The following is a 19,722-nucleotide window of genomic DNA, read 5'->3' as shown; positions in this document are numbered from 1 at the left end:
CTTTGAAAGTCCAAGTAAATAGTGTCTGCCAGATACCTTCTAGCCATGTACTCATTGACACTCTCAAATAACTCTTTAAAAGGTAGGGAGGCAGGCATTTTTCAAGAACGTGCTCACTCTCCCTGTATGGCCCTGCTGTATGTTTAACAATATTTTCTCTTATAATGTTCCTTGGACAGGATTCCTGCAGATGAAAGCAATGAAGTTGCCTCTGGTTAAACGATGGTTACCTCCAGATATTTTTTAATAAGTATACTGTCATTTTGAAAATCTGCTAAACTGATTGGGGCACCTTTTTAGCTGGCTAAAATGACCCAGCATTACAGACCTACAAGATGTGGTGGCATTAAATGAAATATGATGAGCAAAGAGGAAATTGCCGCTGCTCTCCCCCTCAGGGAACTATGGCTAGGGAGAAATCTCTTGGCATGCATGATCAGCTAATGCTGCTGTAGGTTTGGTAAGAGATTCATCCTTGTTTCCCCCTTGTAGAATCCCTGACAGATTTGGTGCTGCTATTGCCTTTGACATTCAGTTGTAGTTAGTCAACAACATATAGTGACAATATAGTGACATTTATTGATTTAAAAAACCACTGTACCTCCTTCAACTGCTGGAGGTATGAAAGGTGCTTCCTGTCCAATATCTTTGAATTCTGAGATGCAAAGTTTTAAAGATTTTTTGTTTTGTTTTTATCTTTCGTGACACTGTGACCAGGTTCCAGATTAACCAGAAGTTTTTTTTGCTCCAAGAATAGCAGAGACACAGGGTTATTGATGCCGAGGACTGCTAAAATAACTTCATGTGATTTAAAATTTCCTTTCGGTGGATGAAATTCAATGTTGTGCTGTCTTGTCCCTGGAATTAACAATATCCATGTGATGTCGTGGTTTATCATGTTATAAGGCTGGAATTCTGAACAATTTTCCTATTCATGCAGAGAAAATTGTACATCTAATACAATCTATGGACTACAGTTCAAAATACCTTCCTGTCACGTTATTTGTTATTTGTATAATGAAATAGGTTTCTTTGCAGATGCTTTTCAAATGTATGCGTGCATTTCAAGGTCAGAGGCAGTTCACACTATAGTAACACTTTTTTATTTCAGATGCTTTGGAGAATTATTTGGAAACAATACACATAGTAAATGTTGAAAGAAATGGAAACATTCTTTATACCTGGAAGGTAAGCCATATTTTTTAATTTTTGTTTTGTTTTGTTTGGGAGAGAGACTGAGAGTGGCTGCACAATCTTACGAAAGTAACTCTCAGTCCTAGGTTTTTGTGCTTGAAATTGGAGAGTTCATTAACTACAAATAAGACAGTTTATCATTTTGTTTGCAATACACACACACACACACTTTAGATATATATACATATATATACTTTAAAGGTTTCCAGAGTGGTTTATAAAACATTAAAAACAACCTGGCAACTGACGCATGGTTTCCTAAGTGGCTGGAAGTTGTGCCAAAACCAAGCTTCAGTCCTAAGGACTGGAGCACAGCTTTGGAGCAACTTCTGACCTCTTAAGATGTGTGTGTCATTTAAACAGCATGCCTCCAAAGTGACCTGAATCAGCTTTATTTTGGCCTGTCTGTTTGGGCCCTTAGTTTAGTTCACAAAGGTTGCATCTGCATTGCAGAATTAATGCAGTTTGACATGGCTCAGTGCTATGGAATTCAGGGATTTGTAGTTTGGTAAGGTACCAGAGCTGTCAGACAAAGAAGGCTAAATATCTCAGAAAACTTTCCATTGCCATGGAGCCATGACAATTAAAGGGTGTCAAACTGCATTATTTTGGCAGTGCAGGTGCAGCTAAAGCCAACTTTGTAGCCTTTTTGAAAAACCTAGTGTGCAAAGGAATCTTGCAGCACCTAACATTGAGCCAGGGCAATTAAAGCAGTCTCAAACTGGATTATTTCTGCAGTGCATTTTGGACTTTAGTTGGACTTCCCATAATCAACCAAACGCTTATAGGTAGCATGTTTTCTATTCCATTCCTCTGCGTGTGGAAGTAAGCGCATAAGTACTGTTTGCATTTATGTATACAACCCAGTGTTGGATATAGTATCCAACAGTATAATTCTACTAGTGCGAATAAAGTTGCACTGCTAATGTTATATTGGGTTTCTACCCTGGTTATTTTGGCATCAAACAGCTTTGAGAAGAGCACCACTATACATATCCATAATGGATTATCTGTAGCCCTGCCTAAAATATAGTTCTGTTTATTTAAAGATGTATAAAATGTATTTTTTTAAGTCTTAATAGATTAGGACTGGATTTAGTGTACCATAAAACAGTGAACTACAAAGAACTCTAAAAGCCCCAAAGCCCCAAAAGACTCAGGTTTAAGCAACAAAATGAAATACATCTGGAGAGCATTACATTCTAGTCTATATGGTATCATGTGCCACAAGAGGTCCAGAGAAACAAGCACAACTGCCCTCTGCTGAATCTTGACATGAGAAATACCAGTTAAGGAAATCTATTTGGAACTGGTTCTCACTAGTGAATGTCTCGTGCAGATTTCCCATGTTTTTCTCATAGCTTGCTTGTTGCTTTTGGTAAGACTGTCAGAGGATAGAAAGAAACAAAAAATCCATGATAAATCAATAAAACCACGCAGGGCTTTTTTTTAACAATATGCTAGAATTTAGAACATAGCTTGAAGATTATCTGGACTTTGAGGACTTTTCTGTTATAAATATAGAAAAGAAGGAGACATCTTGTCAGAGAGGACAATATTTGAAATAAGCCATGCCAGAAGTAGGACCCATTATTTTTTAGTGGTTAACAGCAGCTCTTTGTTTTTTTAAATGAAGTAAATGAATCTTTTCCTTTTACCAGCAATAGGAAAAGAAAATAACCTGCTATATTTCTATGTGAAAGGTGTAAAAAACACAGAAACATAGTGCAAAGTTGACAATGTTAGAGGGTTCCCTTATCAATGGCAAGCACTGAATGTTTAAAAACTTTGTATAATCATGGCTAATTCACTTTCTCTGCAGGGGAATCAGGGACACACACATATAGGATTATATGATCGCCATACTGAAAAAAACCAGGTAAGATGTAATTCACAATCCATGGATTAATTAGAGAGTGAAAACGGTTTGATCCTCTCTAAAATAAAGTTTTTTTTCTAAAAAAAATTAAAACTTTTTCATATAAGGTAAAATTTCTATTCATCACATTTTCATTCAGCTTAAATACACAAGGCAAAGTGGAAACTTCACAGTCTCTTCAACAAAACCAACCATCATGAAATCCATGGTGAAAATGATAATTCATAATTGTATATTTGTAAAAATATCAACAAAACCTGATAAAATAGCATTTTGATTGCTTCAAATGCCTTCTAGGGGATAGGATTGAGCAGCATCATAAAATTTAAGAGGCTTGGCTCTTTTCCTTGGAGTAAGATAGTATTTCAAATATGTGTTGCAAGTATAGAAGAAAACCCTCTTGCTCTCAGCACTCATAGCATGAACTTCCTTGGGATTTGGCCTGCTTCTGATATTCAACTTGAGTCAGGCCATTTGAATCACATTTACTAGCAAATGAAAACTTGCAGAAGTAGTGACATTGCATGTTCTCCATCTTCCATCACTATGAATGGTTGCATTCTGCACCACCTACTTCTTCCAAGGTTCACATAGTATAAACCAGGGACCAGTGATTGCCTGGGTTATGGAACACTAATTCTCCAAGACAAAATTCTTTGACAGCCCAGATATAATTGAAGAAGGCCATCCTAGAAATTATTGCCAGCTTCGCATCCAGGACCACCACCAGGCCACACACTGGTCCCATTGGAGAATGTGAATCTGTGTAATGTTGGGAAATTATGGCTAAATCTAATGTTATTCCTGTCTAGAGCAAACCCATTCAAATCACTGATATATAAGTTAGTTGTGACTAGTGAATCCCATTCATTTTAATGGCTCTACACTAACTTAGGACTAAGCTTTTCATCTCACATACTTAAGTGGTCTGCTCACTTTCCCAGTCACCACCATCAGAACAGTAAGTCTTACCTCCATTTGGTCATTCACTGCTGCATGTGAATACACTGATGGACAGACGAGATAGGGACAGCTGAGAGTAGACAAGAGGAGCAGAGGTGTTGGAAAATGGGGTGAAATGCACATAAATAATGTACAGTTCTATGTTCTAGAGAGCCCCAGAATAAATAATCTAAATGCAATATAGCAAGTAGATAATTGTGGAGGCATATATTGGGCTACAGAAAAATATAAAAATTGCTGATTCTGAGGGTGTGTGCTTTGAAGAAAGCCAATTTGGAAGGTGTAAGGATAGTTTTTCTCAGTGCTGAAGTAATACCTGCTGTCCAATATCATTTGTAATTTAACTAAGTATATTTTTTTCCTGCAGCACTTGTATACCTTTGAAAAAGATCTGCATGTGATCAGTTGCTCAGTCAACAATGAAAAGACACTTTTAGGTATGTTCCCCAACCATGTTAAAGTTCTCTTGTATAATTTTGAAGAATCACTGAATCTTGACAAATTACCAAACTTCCTCCTGAAAATTGGCAGGGTTGCAGGCCAGTGATGGGCAAAGTTGAAAGTGGGTGGAGCAAGAGAGAAACTTTGGTCCAAAACACACTGCAGAAATAATGCAGTTTGAGAGAGGTTTAATTGCCTTGGCTTGGTGCTAGGGAATCCTGGGAATTAAGATCATTCCACTGGCTGCCCATCAGTTTCCGGGCCCAGTACAAGGTGTTGGTGATCACCTTTAAAGCCCTCAATGACTTGGGTCCAACCTATCTTCGGGACCGCCTGCTTCCATATAATCCTCCATGCACACTTAGATCCTTGGGGAAAAATTTGTTACAGCCTTGTAAAACAAGGCCGTCAACGACCTCCCAGAGGACCTTCTCAGCTGTTGCTCCCAGATTGTGGAATGGCCTGCCAGAAGAGATCCGTCATATTACCACTCTAAACAGCTTTTAAAAAGCTATAAAGACGGATCTCTTCTGGCAGGCCTTTCCTGAATAGTTCTCCGGCCATCGGAAGGAAAATCTAACTGCTGACCTCCGACTTCACCACAGTTATTGTATTGTTTTTAAAGTATGTTTTATGCTTTTAATTCCACACTGTTTAATTGTATTTTAAGGGGTGGGTGGGTTGAGGGTTTGGACTGTATATTTTAACTTTGTAAGCCGCCCCGATTGCTTTTTGTAAAGAGGCGGGATATAAATAATTTTTATTTATTTATTATTAGTTTATTGTGGCACTAGAGCTCTCTGGCAGAGAAGGCTAAATGTCTCATAAAACTACAGTGCCCAGAGTTTCCTAGCATTGAGCCAGTTAAAGCTGTATCAAACTGGATTATTTCTGCAGTGTGTTTTGGACCTTTCTCTTATACCCTCCCACTCTGCCTGCCACCACCTATTTTTTACTTTCCTTCTGTTTCATAAATCTCTGTCTCTTCTTTCACTCCCACCTTCCATTTCCTCCATGTGCAGCATGCTGGTGGCAAAGGGACAGATTCTTCTGCTAGAAATCTGAAATGCACTTTTAATGGGCTTTTGCAGTTAATCTAAGATTCACATTTAAAGCCCTACATGGCTTGGGCCCAGAGTACTTGAGGGAACGCCTTCTTCCCTATTGTCCGTCCCGCACACTAAGGTCCTCTGGAAGAAATCTACTACAGCCAAAAAAATCTAGGCTAACATCAGTCTCCCAGAGGGCCTTTTCTACTACTGCTCCTAAACTATGGAACAACCTGCCGGAGGAGATCCGTCACATTTCCACTCTGGTAGCTTTTAAGAAAGCACTCAAGACGGATCTCTTGCGGCAAGCCTTTCCAACCTAGTTACCCTCCCCAGATATAGAGATATTTGTCCCCTCATTTGTCTATTTCCCCCCGCCAATGTTTCCGCCTATTTTTTGGTTGTTCAGTGTTTTTAATGTTTTTAATGTTTTAAATGTTTTAATATTATTACTGTTTAATTCTGTTTTAGTACTGGGAATGGGGGGTGGTGGTAGGTCTAGGGTTTGATTTTTTTTAACTCTATTGTAATTTGTTGTATTTTATTGTTGTAACCCGCCCGGATTCTTCGTGATTGGGCGGGCTAGAAATAAATCTATTATTATTATTATTATTATTATTATTATTACATTGAATTGAGTTGAGGATTACATGTCTGAACCCTGATCTGAATGTTACCATTTTCAGTGGAAAACTCCAATGGCATCTTAGTAGGTTGAATCGAACTAGAGTAGACCTATGCAATCAATTGTTGAATAGTGAGTCAGCACATGGGTATATGCCAATGATTGAATAGGTCTACTGTATTCAGAACTAATAACTGCCCATTTTACATTTCTGTGTACTCTCATAAGTATGGTAGCGTTACTTAATATTTAGTATTATAATTTTGATGTGGATTTCTTTTTCCCAATTATTCCCAATTAGCTGTCAGCTTTCTTCAGTCAACAAGGGAAGAAAAAGTAAATCTTCTGTTACTTCAGCCAGGTACTTGAAACACTGATACAACTGTTTGTGAGTGTGGGACATAGTCACCAACAACAGACTAATTTGCCTTAATTGTGCTTTTTATCTCAGTGTCTAAATGTCTGACCTTGCTAATCGAAATTCACCCGGTTAATAACGTGAAAGTTTTAAAGGCTGTGGACAGCTGTATCAGAGTACAAGTAAGTGATCCCATTGATCTTTTCATCTAGAAAAGAAATTAGGTGTATAGTAATAGCTGTTAGGATATGTGTTGTCAGTGTCACAGTGACAGGAAGCTTACTTTCTATCATTAATATAATTTGTCACTTAAAAAATGATACCATTATATTAGCTAGAGTTGTATAGTGCACCATTAACTAACTATCTAGTTTCAATGGCAATGCTTTAGTTTGTCTGTTATCTTTGAATAATTTCCTTTTACAGTTTCTATATCCAGTTGCAGAAACAAATGCTTCTTCAGAAAGCTGTCTCTTACTGATTTCCGAAGATAAATGTAAGCATTTTTAAAATATATATATTTATTTGTTTAATATTCCATCTTTCTTGCAATTTGGGATCCAAAGCAGCTTAGCTAAAACAATATGTACTACATATTTTTGTTGTGCCCTGTTTGTATGTTAACTGTAGATTAATTAATAGACTGTAGTGTAATCTGTTTTTTAAAAAGGGTAATATCACATTAAATATTTTGTGGTACTTATGTGTGGAGCTTGAAGAAGTTACTCTTTTGGACTAAAACTTCCCAAATACCCTAGCTGATATGGTCACTAAAAAAAAGTCCTAAAAGTAACTTTTCAAGCCACTGATTATTTGCACCAGTGATACAGTTGGCCCTCCTTATATGAAGGATTGCCTTCCGCAACTTTGAGTTTACACAGAAGGCAAGCCCCGGCAGAAATAATGGGATGTGTACTCGTGCCAAATGCCCCATGTGCCACTGCGAGCACACACCCCATTGTTTTCTATGGGGCTTGAGCATACGCTCTTTTCCCCATACGTGGGGGCGGGGGGCGGAACAGATCCCCCGCATATGGGGAGGGTGGACTGCTGCTTTCAAACTAGCCAGGATTTCTAAGCTCACATCAAATCCTGGCTTGCAGTTCTGACTTGTCAGTGACATGACAAGAGTTGTCATTCAGATGATACACTGAGTAAATTTCTCATGGTTTGTTTAACGAAGCTATAGTGCAGGGGTAGGCAACCTTTTGGAGCCGGGGGCCGGGTTGCTGTCCCTCAGACAAGTCGGCGGGGCCGAAGCCGGGGGGTGGAGCTTCCACCCTCCGGGGCGGGGCTGCATGCTGGGGGTGGAGCTTCCACCCTCCAGGGGTGGAGCCACTCTCCGGGGGTGGAGCCACCCTCTGGGGCGGAGCCACCCTCCGGGGGCGGAGCCTCCACTGAAGCCCTGCAAGGAGGAGGAGGCGTGTGCCCACCCTCTCCTCCTCAGTCCCTTTCTGGACAAACACCTCCAACCTGCATTCCAAAACACACACAACAGCACAGTTGTGCATTTCACATGGCTTTACTTAACATGACCTCTTGCATATTTCAGAGACTTATTCCATAACCAAACCCCTTGGGTTTAACACTTAGCATGGTTTAACATGGCTATGCATATTGAACATGTCAAGGTGGTTTCACCGTTCTTGGACCAAGTGTACTTCTCAGAAGTGTGTACTTGGTCAAGGGACTTTGGTTTTTCTTCAGTGTGCATGGGTTTGTAAAAATCACAGCAATTTACATTGGCCTTGCCTCAGAGGCTTTCTGATATCAGTATCACAATTAAAGAACCAAAACACACAGAAAAGGCACTTTGGAAAGTCACACTCTCTTGGCTTCAGAAACAGTGCGTGGATGCCTCTCAAGCTGACTCATATCATTATCATCATCATCATCACCACCACCACACTATCATTGTCAAAGCAAGGGAGACTTGTTAGCATTAAAAGCACACAAAACACACTTTGCAAGGTGACACTGTCTCAGCTTCTGAAACAGTAGTTGCATGCTTCTCAAGCTGACTCATCATCACCATCACCACACTATCATTGTCAAAGCAAGGGAGAGTTGTTAACATTAAAAGCACACAAAACACACTTTGGAAGGTGACACTCTCTTGGCTTCAGAAACAGTGCCTCCATGCTTCTCAAGCTGGCTTATATATCATCGTCGTCGTCATCATCATCATCATCACCACACTATCATTGTCAAAGCAGGGAGACTTGTTAGCAATTAAAAAGAATGCAAAATAAAACAACAAAAAAAACCCCAACCATCTGGCCTCTGGCCACTCACCACCTTCTCCTCTTCTTCCTCCTGCTGCCCCCATCTCCTCTTCCTCCTCCTGCTGCCCCCATCTCCTCTTCCTCCTCTTCCTCCTTCTGCTGCCTCCTCCTGCTCTTCCTCCCTCCTCTTCCTCCTCCTGCTGCCCCCATCTCCTCTTCCTCCTCCTGCTGCCTCCTCTTGCTCTTCTTCCCTCCTCTTCCTCCTCCTGCTGCCCCCATCTCCTCTTCCTCCTCCTGCTGCCTCCTCTTGCTCTTCCTCCATCCTCTTCCTCCTCCTGCTGCCCCATCTCCTCTTCATCCTCCTGCTGCCTCCTCCTGCTCTTCCTCCCTCCTCTTCCTCCTCCTGCTGCCATCTCCTCTTCCTCCTCCTGCTGCCTCCTCCTACTCTTCCTCCTCCTGCTGCCCCCATCTCCTCTTCCTCCTGCTGCCTCCTCCTGCTCTTCCTCCCTCCTTCTGCTGCCCCATCTCTTCTTCCTCCTCTTCCCCCTCCTGCTCTTCCTCCCTCCTCTTCCTCCTTCTGCCTCCCCATCTCCTCTTCCTCCTCTTCCTCCTTCTGCTGCCTCCTCCTGCTCTTCCTCCCTCCTCTTCCTCCTCCTGCTGCCCCATCTCCTCTTCCTCCTCCTGCTCTTCCTCTCTCCTCTTCCTCCTCCTGCTGCCCCATCTCCTCTTCCTCCTCTTCCTCCTTCTGCTGCCTCCTCCTGCTCTTCCTCCCTCCTCCTCCTCCGCTTCTTTCTTCTCCTCCCCCTCCTCCATGCGCCGCGTGGCCTGGGGGCAGGACGGAGGAGACAGAGGAGGAGGTGGGTGGCGCGGGGCGGCGTGAAGCCCCGCAGGGAGGCGGGGAGGGCCACGCGGAGCCCCGTGGGGAGGCGGGGAGAGCAGTGCAAGGCCCCGCGGGGAGACGGGGAGGGCCGCGCTGAGCCCCGCGGAGCCCTGCGGGGAGGGCCCTCCTCTTCCTCCTCCACCGCCATTTTGTTTTTCAAAGTGGTGGCGAAGTCTCACGCAACCTTTCCCGTCCTGGGAAAGGTCACGCGAGACTTCGGCCACCATTTTGAAAAACAAAATGGCGCCCGGAGCGGCGCGGAAACAGGGGCAATCGGTGGCAATCGGCGGCAGGACTGCACGGGGGCCGGTAGAAAGGCCTCGGTGGGCCGGATCCAGCCCGCGGGCCGTAGGTTGCCGACCCCTGCTATAGTGAAATGGAACAGAGTGGGAACAAATTGGCTACATTTAGGAGTATGCAACTTTTTCATGACAAGTTAAAATCTAGGGCATCATGGCCTAGTTGGACTTTTGTGTGTATGGTAATGAGACATAACGTAAAACATGTGCATGAATATACATTCTTTATAGCATGGTTGGGAAAGTGCTGCCAGTGGGTCACATATGTCCCCTGAGCCCCACTTTTGTGTTCTCCAAAAGCTCTTCCGGTCCCCTAAAACCCTCTGAACTCCCAAAATTTATTTTAAAAATTTGGACTTTTATTGGATGATTTTTCATTCCCCAGTGGTACAAAACTAGCAAAACTGTGCACCAACATATTGATTTCAGTCTTTTACCCCCACCCCCACCCATCCTAGAATTTTGTTCTGACTGCAACAACCAAAATACCTCTATTTTGTAAGCAGTACAGCTTCCTGTTCATGGCCTTTCCAAATTGTTGGAGAGCAGAAGATCTAGCTATTCTGTTGTAGCTGGATATGCTGCAAGTACTGTATATCATCTGCAGAGACAGCCAAAGTAACTGATTGTGTCCCCCCTATTTCTCCCACTGTCCGACAACACAGAAATGACTGTATTGAAGGGAACTATGCTATTTTCAGTATGAGTTTTTTGGGAGCAGGATTGGCAGATTTATCTACAAACATGTGGCTGTGTGATATACACATGTCCCCCATTGCAGGATCTTGTCCATTATTTTTACCGAAACCTTTGTTTTTATTAACTACAGTCGGCCCTTCTTATACATGGATTCAAGCATCCGCGGTTTGAAAATGTTCAAAAAAAGTATAAATTTCAAATATCAAACGTTGATTTTCCGTTTTTTATAAGGGACACCATTTTGCGATGTCATTATATTTAATGGGGCTTGAGCATACACTGATTTTGTTATGCATGGGGGATCTTGGAACCAAACCCCAGCGTATAACAAGGGTCTACTGTATTCTCAAAATGAAGCTTCATCTGTACTGCAGAAAAAACCCATTTGACACCACTTTAACTTCTGTGGCTCAATGCTATGGAATTCTGGGAATTGTAGTTTTGTGAGACATTTAGCCTTCTCTGTCAGAGAGCTCTGGTGCCACAATAAACTACAAACCCCAGAATTCCATAACATTGAACCATTACAGTTAAAGTCGTGTCAAACTGGATTATTTCAACAGTGCGGATGTAGCCTAGGATCTGTATGGATAGGCTGAATGTTTTGCATTAAACACACGTTGACTTAAAATGTGTATCTGAACTGCACGAGTACAGTTTCACAAAATGCCCATATTAAGTCCTCATCATACACTTTGTAACAATCCCACATGCAGCAATTTCCGCACAAATGTTAGAACTTGAAGTGCTAATCACTTAGAAATAAACAAATAAACAAAAAACACCTTTGGATTGGTTGACAACTTCTGTATGTATTATATAAAAAGTCATAATATGACATTGTTTTTGAATTTAAGATATTGAAAAAATTGACATCCAAGTTGTTGAAGACGGACATGGAGTGGTAAGAAGTTTAAAATTTTTGCTCAAATGCAGCTGGTTAGGCTGGGGAATCATGATACAGTTTTTAAATGTTGCTTTATTCAGTGGTGATCTTCTCCAAGCAATTTTTAGTGATATTTTACAGTGATAACTATGTAGACATAGAGGAATGTAGATTAGATCAGCAACAAGTGTGCTAAAAGTCCCCTGCAGGCTACAAGTAAACAGCTTGGGGACAGTTTGGGCATGATGCAGATAGACTAGTGAAGAACTTACTGGAAAACTGTTTTAGGGTATGAGTAGGACAGTGTCTTTGCTGTAGAATAATCCAGTTAAGATGTTGTTCTGGAAAACAAAGCATGTGAACTTGTGACTTCTGATCTTTAGCATGGCATGTATAGAAGTTCCAGGAGCAGTGTTTTCCAAACATATTCCTGGCTACTGCTGGGCACTTCTTATAACACTCCTCCCTCCCTAATTAGTGCTCATGTCCTTACTTTCCAGGTAATTGAAAATTCAAGCCAGCTTTCAAGACAGAGAATTGTGGATGATCTCATTTGGGCCCAGTGGGACATGATGGAACAAACACTGTTCTACATTGTCCCAAAGGTAGAACTCAGTGAATCTTTTGTTCCCTTGATTACATACCAACACACACACACACACACACACACACACATAGTGAGAATGCTCAGTGTAAAATAGTTTGCAGTGTTTTCTGTGATAAAGGACAGAGGAATATACTTTGTTTTGTTTTTAAAACACAAAGCTAGGCTGTTAATGATTTTTGCCTTTGATGTCATTGTACTTAATCCTAGGTAAGTACAGGAATGATGGGCCTACTCCCTCATGAGGGGAAAGGAATTCTGTATTGCTGAGTTGCATATTGAGAACTCTAGTGTTGTAAACAGATTCCAGTGCTGAACCCCATTGCAAATTAAAATGTTACTTCTGCAAAATTAGTGTACTTAAACTTAGAAAAAAGACCTCTCATTATGGGGGGAAAAGGTAACCCAGTGCTGTTCTAAAGCTTGGAAAAGTTTCTTTTGTAGACTGCAGTTCCCAGAATTCCCCAAACCAGCATGCCTGTGTCCCTTGTTTGTCTTCTTACTGAGAGACCATGATGGCTAGGGGATTTGGGGAGCTATAGTCCATAAATGTATTTTTGTTTCAAATTCTCTTGGCGTTTATCTTAAAATGTGAAGCCTCTACTGCTGATTGTAGCCATGTTTCAGAATGGTGAATGACAGGGATGGTGAACAGGGCCTTCCCAGATGTTATTGGATCACCAATCACCATCAATTCCATCCAGCATAGCTACTGCTGAAGGATGATAGGAATTGTAGTCAAATGACATCTGACTACACATTACACATTTGACTTATAAAAGTTATGAAATAGGCAGATCTTTGGATTTTGTTGTTATCACTATTTCACTCACTCAAATACAGAATACCTAGAAGACTTGAATGTTGTAAAGCTAAAACTAAATATCTACCCTGAGTTTTGTGGCCTAAGATAGTGTTCACAACTGATCTGAGATGCCTGTGCAAAAAGGCAATGGGAAGCAGCTTTGACACCCACAAAAAGGTTTCATCTTCTGAAACAGTGAACTATGTTTTAGAGTAAGCAAAACCGCAAGCATTAATATACAGAAGGTAGACAATGTGGAGGAGGAAGGAAGCATGTAATAAAGTTATGTTGTGGTGAGTTTTTACGCTTGCCTTGTCTTAGGGTCTCTCTGTTCAAAGAGTGGTCTTTGGTGAATTACAAGGGGAAACAACAGATTCCTATTCTGTATTTTTCTCATAATGCTCACTCAAGGTTCTGAGGTGAGGCACTTGTAGGGAGAAATTGTAAGTAGGTAGGAGATGCTTCACTGTTTCCCATCTTACTGATTTTCCCCTGTAAATGCTTCTGAAAAGTTTTTAAGACCATCCTCCCAAGCTCTTCTTATAGCTGTTTACTCCAAATTAGCTTGGTTGAAGATAAAACTATTGGGAGAGGGGATACATTTGCTGTTTTGAGCCCAAGAGCAGTTAAATTGTCTCCCATCTTCTCAGCCTCATATTCCTGTTACCTTAGCCATGTGGGTATGGAACTTTCCACTTGCCAAGGTAGTGTCTGGTACAGCCTTGAAAGTCTTCAGGCATTCCTGTTTGCAAAGGGACTTGTAACACCTTTGAGATTAATTAAGAGAAATAAAACTTTGGCTGCATTTTTGTAGACTTAAATCTACTTTCCCAGATTCAATAAAGGTATACTGATTAGTGTTTATTTTTCTTTTAGGAATCACAGGACACTTTAAATTGCATCCAGTTTTTTCCTGATACAAACTTCAAACTGATAGTAAGGTCTTCTGAAGAGCTTTTGTGCTTGTCTTTTTTCCCCCCAGTTTAAGATATCAAAATATACAACTTTTGAAGATTTAAGACAGAGTGGTGCACAGAGCCATGTGTCTCTAAATGTCTAGTTCAGACAAGCATTTGTGCTACTTTATTTCTTCAGTACCTGATGGGTTGCAGTTGAATGTGTGGCCTTTAGCAAGAGTACCTATAGTAGGAGTAAATGTGATGTAGTTGTTTGAATGCTGAACTATGACTCTGGAGATGAGCATTTGAATCCCCCTCAGCCATTGAAACCCACTGGGTAACCTTGGGCACAGTCTCTGAGCCTCAAAGTGAGGGTAAATGCAAAGGCAAACTCCTTCCAAACTTATCTTGCCAAGAAAACCCTGTGATAGGTTTACCTTAGGGTTGCCATAAGTCAGAAACAATTTGAAGGCATACAACAACAACAACAAACCTACAGTAGAGTGGGAAACCTGGATGCTTTAGACTTCAGTTCCCAGAAACCTCAGACAACATTATAACTGGAAATTGACTATGGAAGGTATAGATCAAAATTTCTGCAAGGTCTTGTGTGGTCTTTGATTATATATTGAATTGTCTAAAATAGACCATTTCAAAGAAGTTGAGTAAGTAAGTAAGTTTATTAGTAGTAAAGATAGGGATATGAAAACATCTAACATCATCAGTGGTTAAATAATGGCTAGGTGATATTTTTCCTAAGGTTAAGTTATTTTAACTGTAGACAGATAATAATTTGTGTTCAGAAACGTGATATGTAAAATGTGATGTGACCTTGGGCGAGTCACACACTCTCAACCCCAGAAATCCTCATGATAGGTTTACCTTGGGGTTGCTTTAAATTGTAAAAGACTTGATGGTACACGACAACAGAGTCTGAGGTGATACAGTTCTTAACCAATCAGTTAACACCAAATTTTGGCACTTGCTTGTTGCTGCTAAGTAATATAAATTCCTAGACTGTTAAGAAATATACAGTCCAGCAAAATATGGGGGGCACACATTGTCCATACCTATTTTAATTACTTATTTAATAAGTGTTAATAAAGAAAGCAACTTCTATTTCCTTCGCTTACATAAATTAGCTGCATGTGCCCAAAGCTGAATTACAACCAGAGTCACTCTCTGTCAAGGTATGACAAGGTTTTAACTCTTAGCTGTGCTGTCCCTTTTTGTTTTTCAACAGCTTGAAGCACCTTTGGATATATCTTTGACTGACATAGCAATAAAGTGAGTGCTACCTAAGTTTTTGTACCTGCTTTTGTCTAAAGGTGTTTTAATATTTGATTGGACAATGTGTGGGGTTTATATTCTGTTATGTGTACCTCTCTTAGTTCCAGATCATCGGTAGAATGTTTTTGCTCATTTGCTGAAAGCTTAATTTAATCCTGTTTTGCATAGTACCTTGAATATGAGCCAACATTATTTTTATGGGGAGTGGAAGCATGGAAGTATGTATTATTGACTCAAATTGGTAACTCAAATACCTGTTCCATTTGATTATTAGATTGCCAAACTTTAATTAAAATGTTTTTGGAGGATTGCAGTGTAATGATAAACCATGAGTTGTACAAACTGTAGTTTTTGACAGAATTGTGAAAATATATTAACATTAAATGTGCTGAAAATTAGAAGAATAAATCATTAATAAGGGAATGAGAAATCCCTGCAGCTCAGTATCATAAGGGGAAAAAACATACAGTTATACCTCAGCTAACAAAGCAGATGTGTGCCTGAGCAAGACTTGTTTAACAGAGAATTTGGTACCAGAAGCAGAAAATACAAGGAAAGAATGTGGTTAGGTTTCTGTACCAAAAAAAGAGTAGTTAATATGTTTCAGCAAATTTTTAGTTCAAAACTAATACTATTAACATGTGAAATGAAACAATCAGGTTAGGTACCCTTGCAGAAGTAAATAAAATAAAATTAACTTTAGAAAGTTAATTTTATTATTTAGTAAATTTATTACTTCAAAGCTTCTTCCAAAATCTAGAGATGACTTTTTCTTTCACCAGCCTCAATACTCTTATGATTTCAATTCTGTGGCCAAATATTGCTGGGGTGTTTTTTTAGCATACCATGAGTAGCTTGTGAGGTGAGCTTATCTGCTCTCTTCCTTTCTCTCTTTTTTGTTGTGTTCAGTAAGGGATTCTGAAATTACCTGCTGCTTACCTTGCGTTTGCAGGCAGGCAAACAAAGCTATAATAGTATCAGCTAGAGTAGAGTCCTCCTTTTTTTTTTAGCTCAGTCGGATTGTATTGTTTAGTGCAGACACATTGCTGAAACCTAAGATTGTTTCTCCAGCCTTCCTTCACCATCTTCCCCATGCTGATGCTGCTAAAAACTTTCAAGCTAGGCAGAGGATGAGGAAGAAGGGGAGCTATGCCATTGTAGAAAGACTTGGCAAAAAATAGCTTCTTTGTCAGAGGCTTTGTGCTCGTAGTTTGTTTTTGTACCTTATGTCTAACTATGAGTCTCATCGCATTACAAAAGTAAGATGAGAGGCAGTGAGATAGAAACAGCTTTCTATTTACCTCTCCGCAAGCCTTTGCAGTACATCCATTTTATTTTTGGTGGAGATGATTGTAAAGACGTGCCTTTTGTTGTGCTGGAAAAACTGTTTGGCAAAAGCTTTGTTTTTGTGACTGTCTCCCTCTAGAGGGAGAATGGGTGCACTACGACATCATGCAACAAGCAGGTAAACAGAAAGCCGCTTCCATTTCACTGCCTCTCGTCTTACCTTTTAATGTGATAAGGCTCTTAATCTGCACATTGGTTATTTATATGACTTCAGATATAACATTGTTGGCAGTAACGTAGTGATTTCTGACTTCTGTTCCTAGGCCCATGAATTTGGATTATTGTTGTCATCAAGACCAAGAGATTATACCTAAACCTTTGAATGTCCAGGTTGTTACCAGTGAAACAGGTAGTGCATACATGATACCTTACGAATCCAACTTACTGGAACCATTGACTTTTGTCTTCAGCTTAATTTATTTGTTCTTTCATCACCACATGATGAACTTGTTCTCTGTAGGTATTTCGGTATTTGGAGACAAATACAAAGCACAGCATAATACAATGCATGTCAGTTGTGACTAATGTGTTTCAATTACTGCAGATCTTTCAATATTTTATGATATATCCCTTCTTTCTTATACCTTTCATATATCTTGCTGAGATTCTTATGACGCATGAATTATATATTCCAGTTATATATTCCTGAATTCCTAAGTATTATAAGTGGCAAGTCTTGTCTTTCACAGTGATAGAATATGTCTCTGTTACTGATATGCCTTTGAATCAAAACACAAAGGGTGTTTTGATTGCTATGTTCTGCCTTGACAGAGACTGGTAAAGCAAACGTTTTGCAAAGATCTGAAAATTCTGACACCTCTTTCTTGAATGGATTTTTATTTTGTGCTTTTTCACTCACTGAAGGTGTATTTTGGTAGAATTCCCAAAACACAATACCAATACTCAAAACCTCTCTCTCTCTCTCTCTCTCTCTGTGTCTCACACACACACACACACACACTTTTACTGCTGCACAAACCAATGGAGCATCTATTAGTTGTAATACACATCTGTGAAATTGTAGAGCCAAGGTAAATTACTAGGCTGGGTTTTGAAATTGTTTCCATCTTTAAATGGAGACACTTTTTAAAACAAATTGGCTTCATTGTTTTTAAAGCTGTAATTATTTATGTGTATGTGTAAGGGGGGAACTAGATGTATGCTTTGGAAATTAGCTATTATACCTGTAATACAATAGCGGGGGGAGAGACAGAGATAGAGAGAAATCTGTTTGATGGGATTGTGAGACCAATGAGGTTTTCATATTTCAAAAACATACAATAAAATGTCAAGAACATAAGAATATAAGATGAGTAGAATGTATACCATAAAAACATCATGTGCTATGCATTTTGAGTTGATCTTGTCTCATACCATTTTTTGATGAAAAGAGATTCCACCTCAACATTAGGAAGAACTTCCTGACAGTAAGGGCTGTTCGACAGTGGAACACACTCCCTCGGAGTGTAGTGGAGTCTCCTTCCTTGGAGGTCTTTAAACAGAGGCTGGATGGCCATCTGTCGGGGATGCTTTAATTTGGATTTCCTGCATGGCAGGGGGTTGGACTGGATGGCCCTTGCGGTCTCTACCAACTCTATGATTCTGTGATTCTATCACAGAAAGAAATGGTGCACACAAACTCCATACAAAAATACAAAAGGGAGGAAAAATAATTCACAGGTAGAGAAAACCTAGAGCAATGAGACGGTCCCAGAGCAATTTAGGAATGTTTACAAATGTGTTCTATATTAACAACAAAAATATATTGCAGACAAATATTTTTTGTCTGAAAAAGACAACTTTTCATAATGTTAATGAAACCACTACAGAGATTATTATATGTTGCTACTGCTTTATTCATGGAAATGGAAATAGCTGCTTTAATCTTTACGTTTTAAAATATAACATTAAAGTGGCAATCCTCCAGTTTCTTAACATGATGTTCTTTTCTTCATAGGAAGTTTATGCATATGTTACAGTCTCATTCCTGTTAATCCTGAAGAAGTTACGTACTCTGTGTCCTTCTTACATAAAGGTATCATATTTACAATGCAGCACTAATGTCTACTCAAAAATACAATGGATTTCAGTGGGACTTAATTCTGGATAAATGTGTACAGGATTGGAGCTTTTGTGAACAGATAAGTGTTGGAAGATTTTGGCATTAACTTTCCCTTAGATAGCTAGGGATTTCCTGCATGCAATCTCTCTCTCTCTCTCTCTCTCTCTCTCTCTCTCTCTCTCTCTCTCAAACTAAGCATGTGGCTTAGGTCGCTCCCCCTTTGGGACTAACAGACATTCTCTCTCAACATTATAAACTGAACAGTTGGTCCTCCATCTTCTTCTTCTTTCAACTTTCTTTGGAAAAATGGTGAAATATTTCTTTACTTGAACTATTTACTATCTGGATTAGGATATAGCCTCTATGTAAATATAGATTAGAGCCATTAGTACATTTTTGTTTTAAATTCAAGTCACTTGTATTTGTTTTTGGAGTCAGTCTCAGTATTAGGGAAGCATAGTTAGACGAGAGCACATTTCTGCTACTCTGCCGATTTAAAGCTAGACCCTAACAGGCTTAGCTTTGGTATTTTTACTGTTTAAATATTTTTTGTTTCATTACCAAAGACAGAATGCTTAGGAAACTTAAATTACCCTACAGTAGGTGGGCAGGGATCAGTTTTTACTAACTTCCCACAAATCATTTTGACACATTGGCTCCTGAGTGAAATTGACATCATGTCACTTCTGGGTTCAGCTAGCTTGAGGCCATTATTCAAGGATTTTGAAGGTTTTTGTGACAAGTGAGAGTTTTTGTGCATGTTGTTCAGGCAAGCCACTCTATTAATTAGTAGCCTGGATGTTTTCTGAGTAAAAACAGCCCCTTAAAAAAATTGGTTTGGGGCATTTTTAGAGAGCCGCTTTATTTTGGGGCAGCACTTCAGAAGTCCTTCAGTTGAGGATAGGCTAGGCTGAAAAAAGTGGGTTTGAGAGAGTCATATTTAGATTTCCGACATAAATATGAATCCCTAGCAGTAACAAGATTGTAACTCCACCTTGCAATCTTGTAACTACTGTACAGGATGCAGCCCATAATTAAACATCTAAGCAATAATGTATGTAATAATAGGTAATAGTAATATTAAGTAATAGTAACAATAGAATAAAGGAAAAGAATAATAACAATAGAATAATTATTTTGTAGACTTCCATTTGGTTTGTATTTGTTTCGCTCTTGGTTATTTTAAATTTTATTCTGGGCCTGATGTTGAATTTCTT

General features: G+C 39.8%; 1 protein-coding gene across 2 annotated transcripts in view; it reads left to right on the top strand.

Moving 5' to 3' along the window:
• GSAP (gamma-secretase activating protein) overlaps positions 1 to 19,722 on the top strand; it is a 64,479-nt gene that overhangs the window by 8,174 nt on the left and 36,583 nt on the right. For both annotated transcript variants that reach the window (XM_089524603.1, XM_089524604.1), the window contains exons 2-13: positions 1,112 to 1,188; positions 3,017 to 3,073; positions 4,404 to 4,473; positions 6,453 to 6,512; positions 6,603 to 6,691; positions 6,936 to 7,005; positions 11,470 to 11,516; positions 11,999 to 12,103; positions 13,784 to 13,843; positions 15,050 to 15,093; positions 16,707 to 16,792; positions 18,401 to 18,478. In XM_089524603.1, coding sequence (XP_089380729.1) covers positions 1,112 to 1,188; positions 3,017 to 3,073; positions 4,404 to 4,473; positions 6,453 to 6,512; positions 6,603 to 6,691; positions 6,936 to 7,005; positions 11,470 to 11,516; positions 11,999 to 12,103; positions 13,784 to 13,843; positions 15,050 to 15,093; positions 16,707 to 16,792; positions 18,401 to 18,478 — 843 coding nt within the window. The remainder of the gene's footprint in view (positions 1 to 1,111; positions 1,189 to 3,016; positions 3,074 to 4,403; positions 4,474 to 6,452; positions 6,513 to 6,602; positions 6,692 to 6,935; positions 7,006 to 11,469; positions 11,517 to 11,998; positions 12,104 to 13,783; positions 13,844 to 15,049; positions 15,094 to 16,706; positions 16,793 to 18,400; positions 18,479 to 19,722) is intronic.

The sequence above is a fragment of the Sceloporus occidentalis genome, unplaced genomic scaffold, assembly GCF_023333645.1.
Source record: "Sceloporus occidentalis isolate IW3139 unplaced genomic scaffold, rSceOcc1.0.p SCAF_5, whole genome shotgun sequence".
Taxonomy (NCBI): domain Eukaryota; kingdom Metazoa; phylum Chordata; class Lepidosauria; order Squamata; family Phrynosomatidae; genus Sceloporus; species Sceloporus occidentalis.
This window is presented reverse-complemented; position numbering and strand designations above follow the sequence as displayed.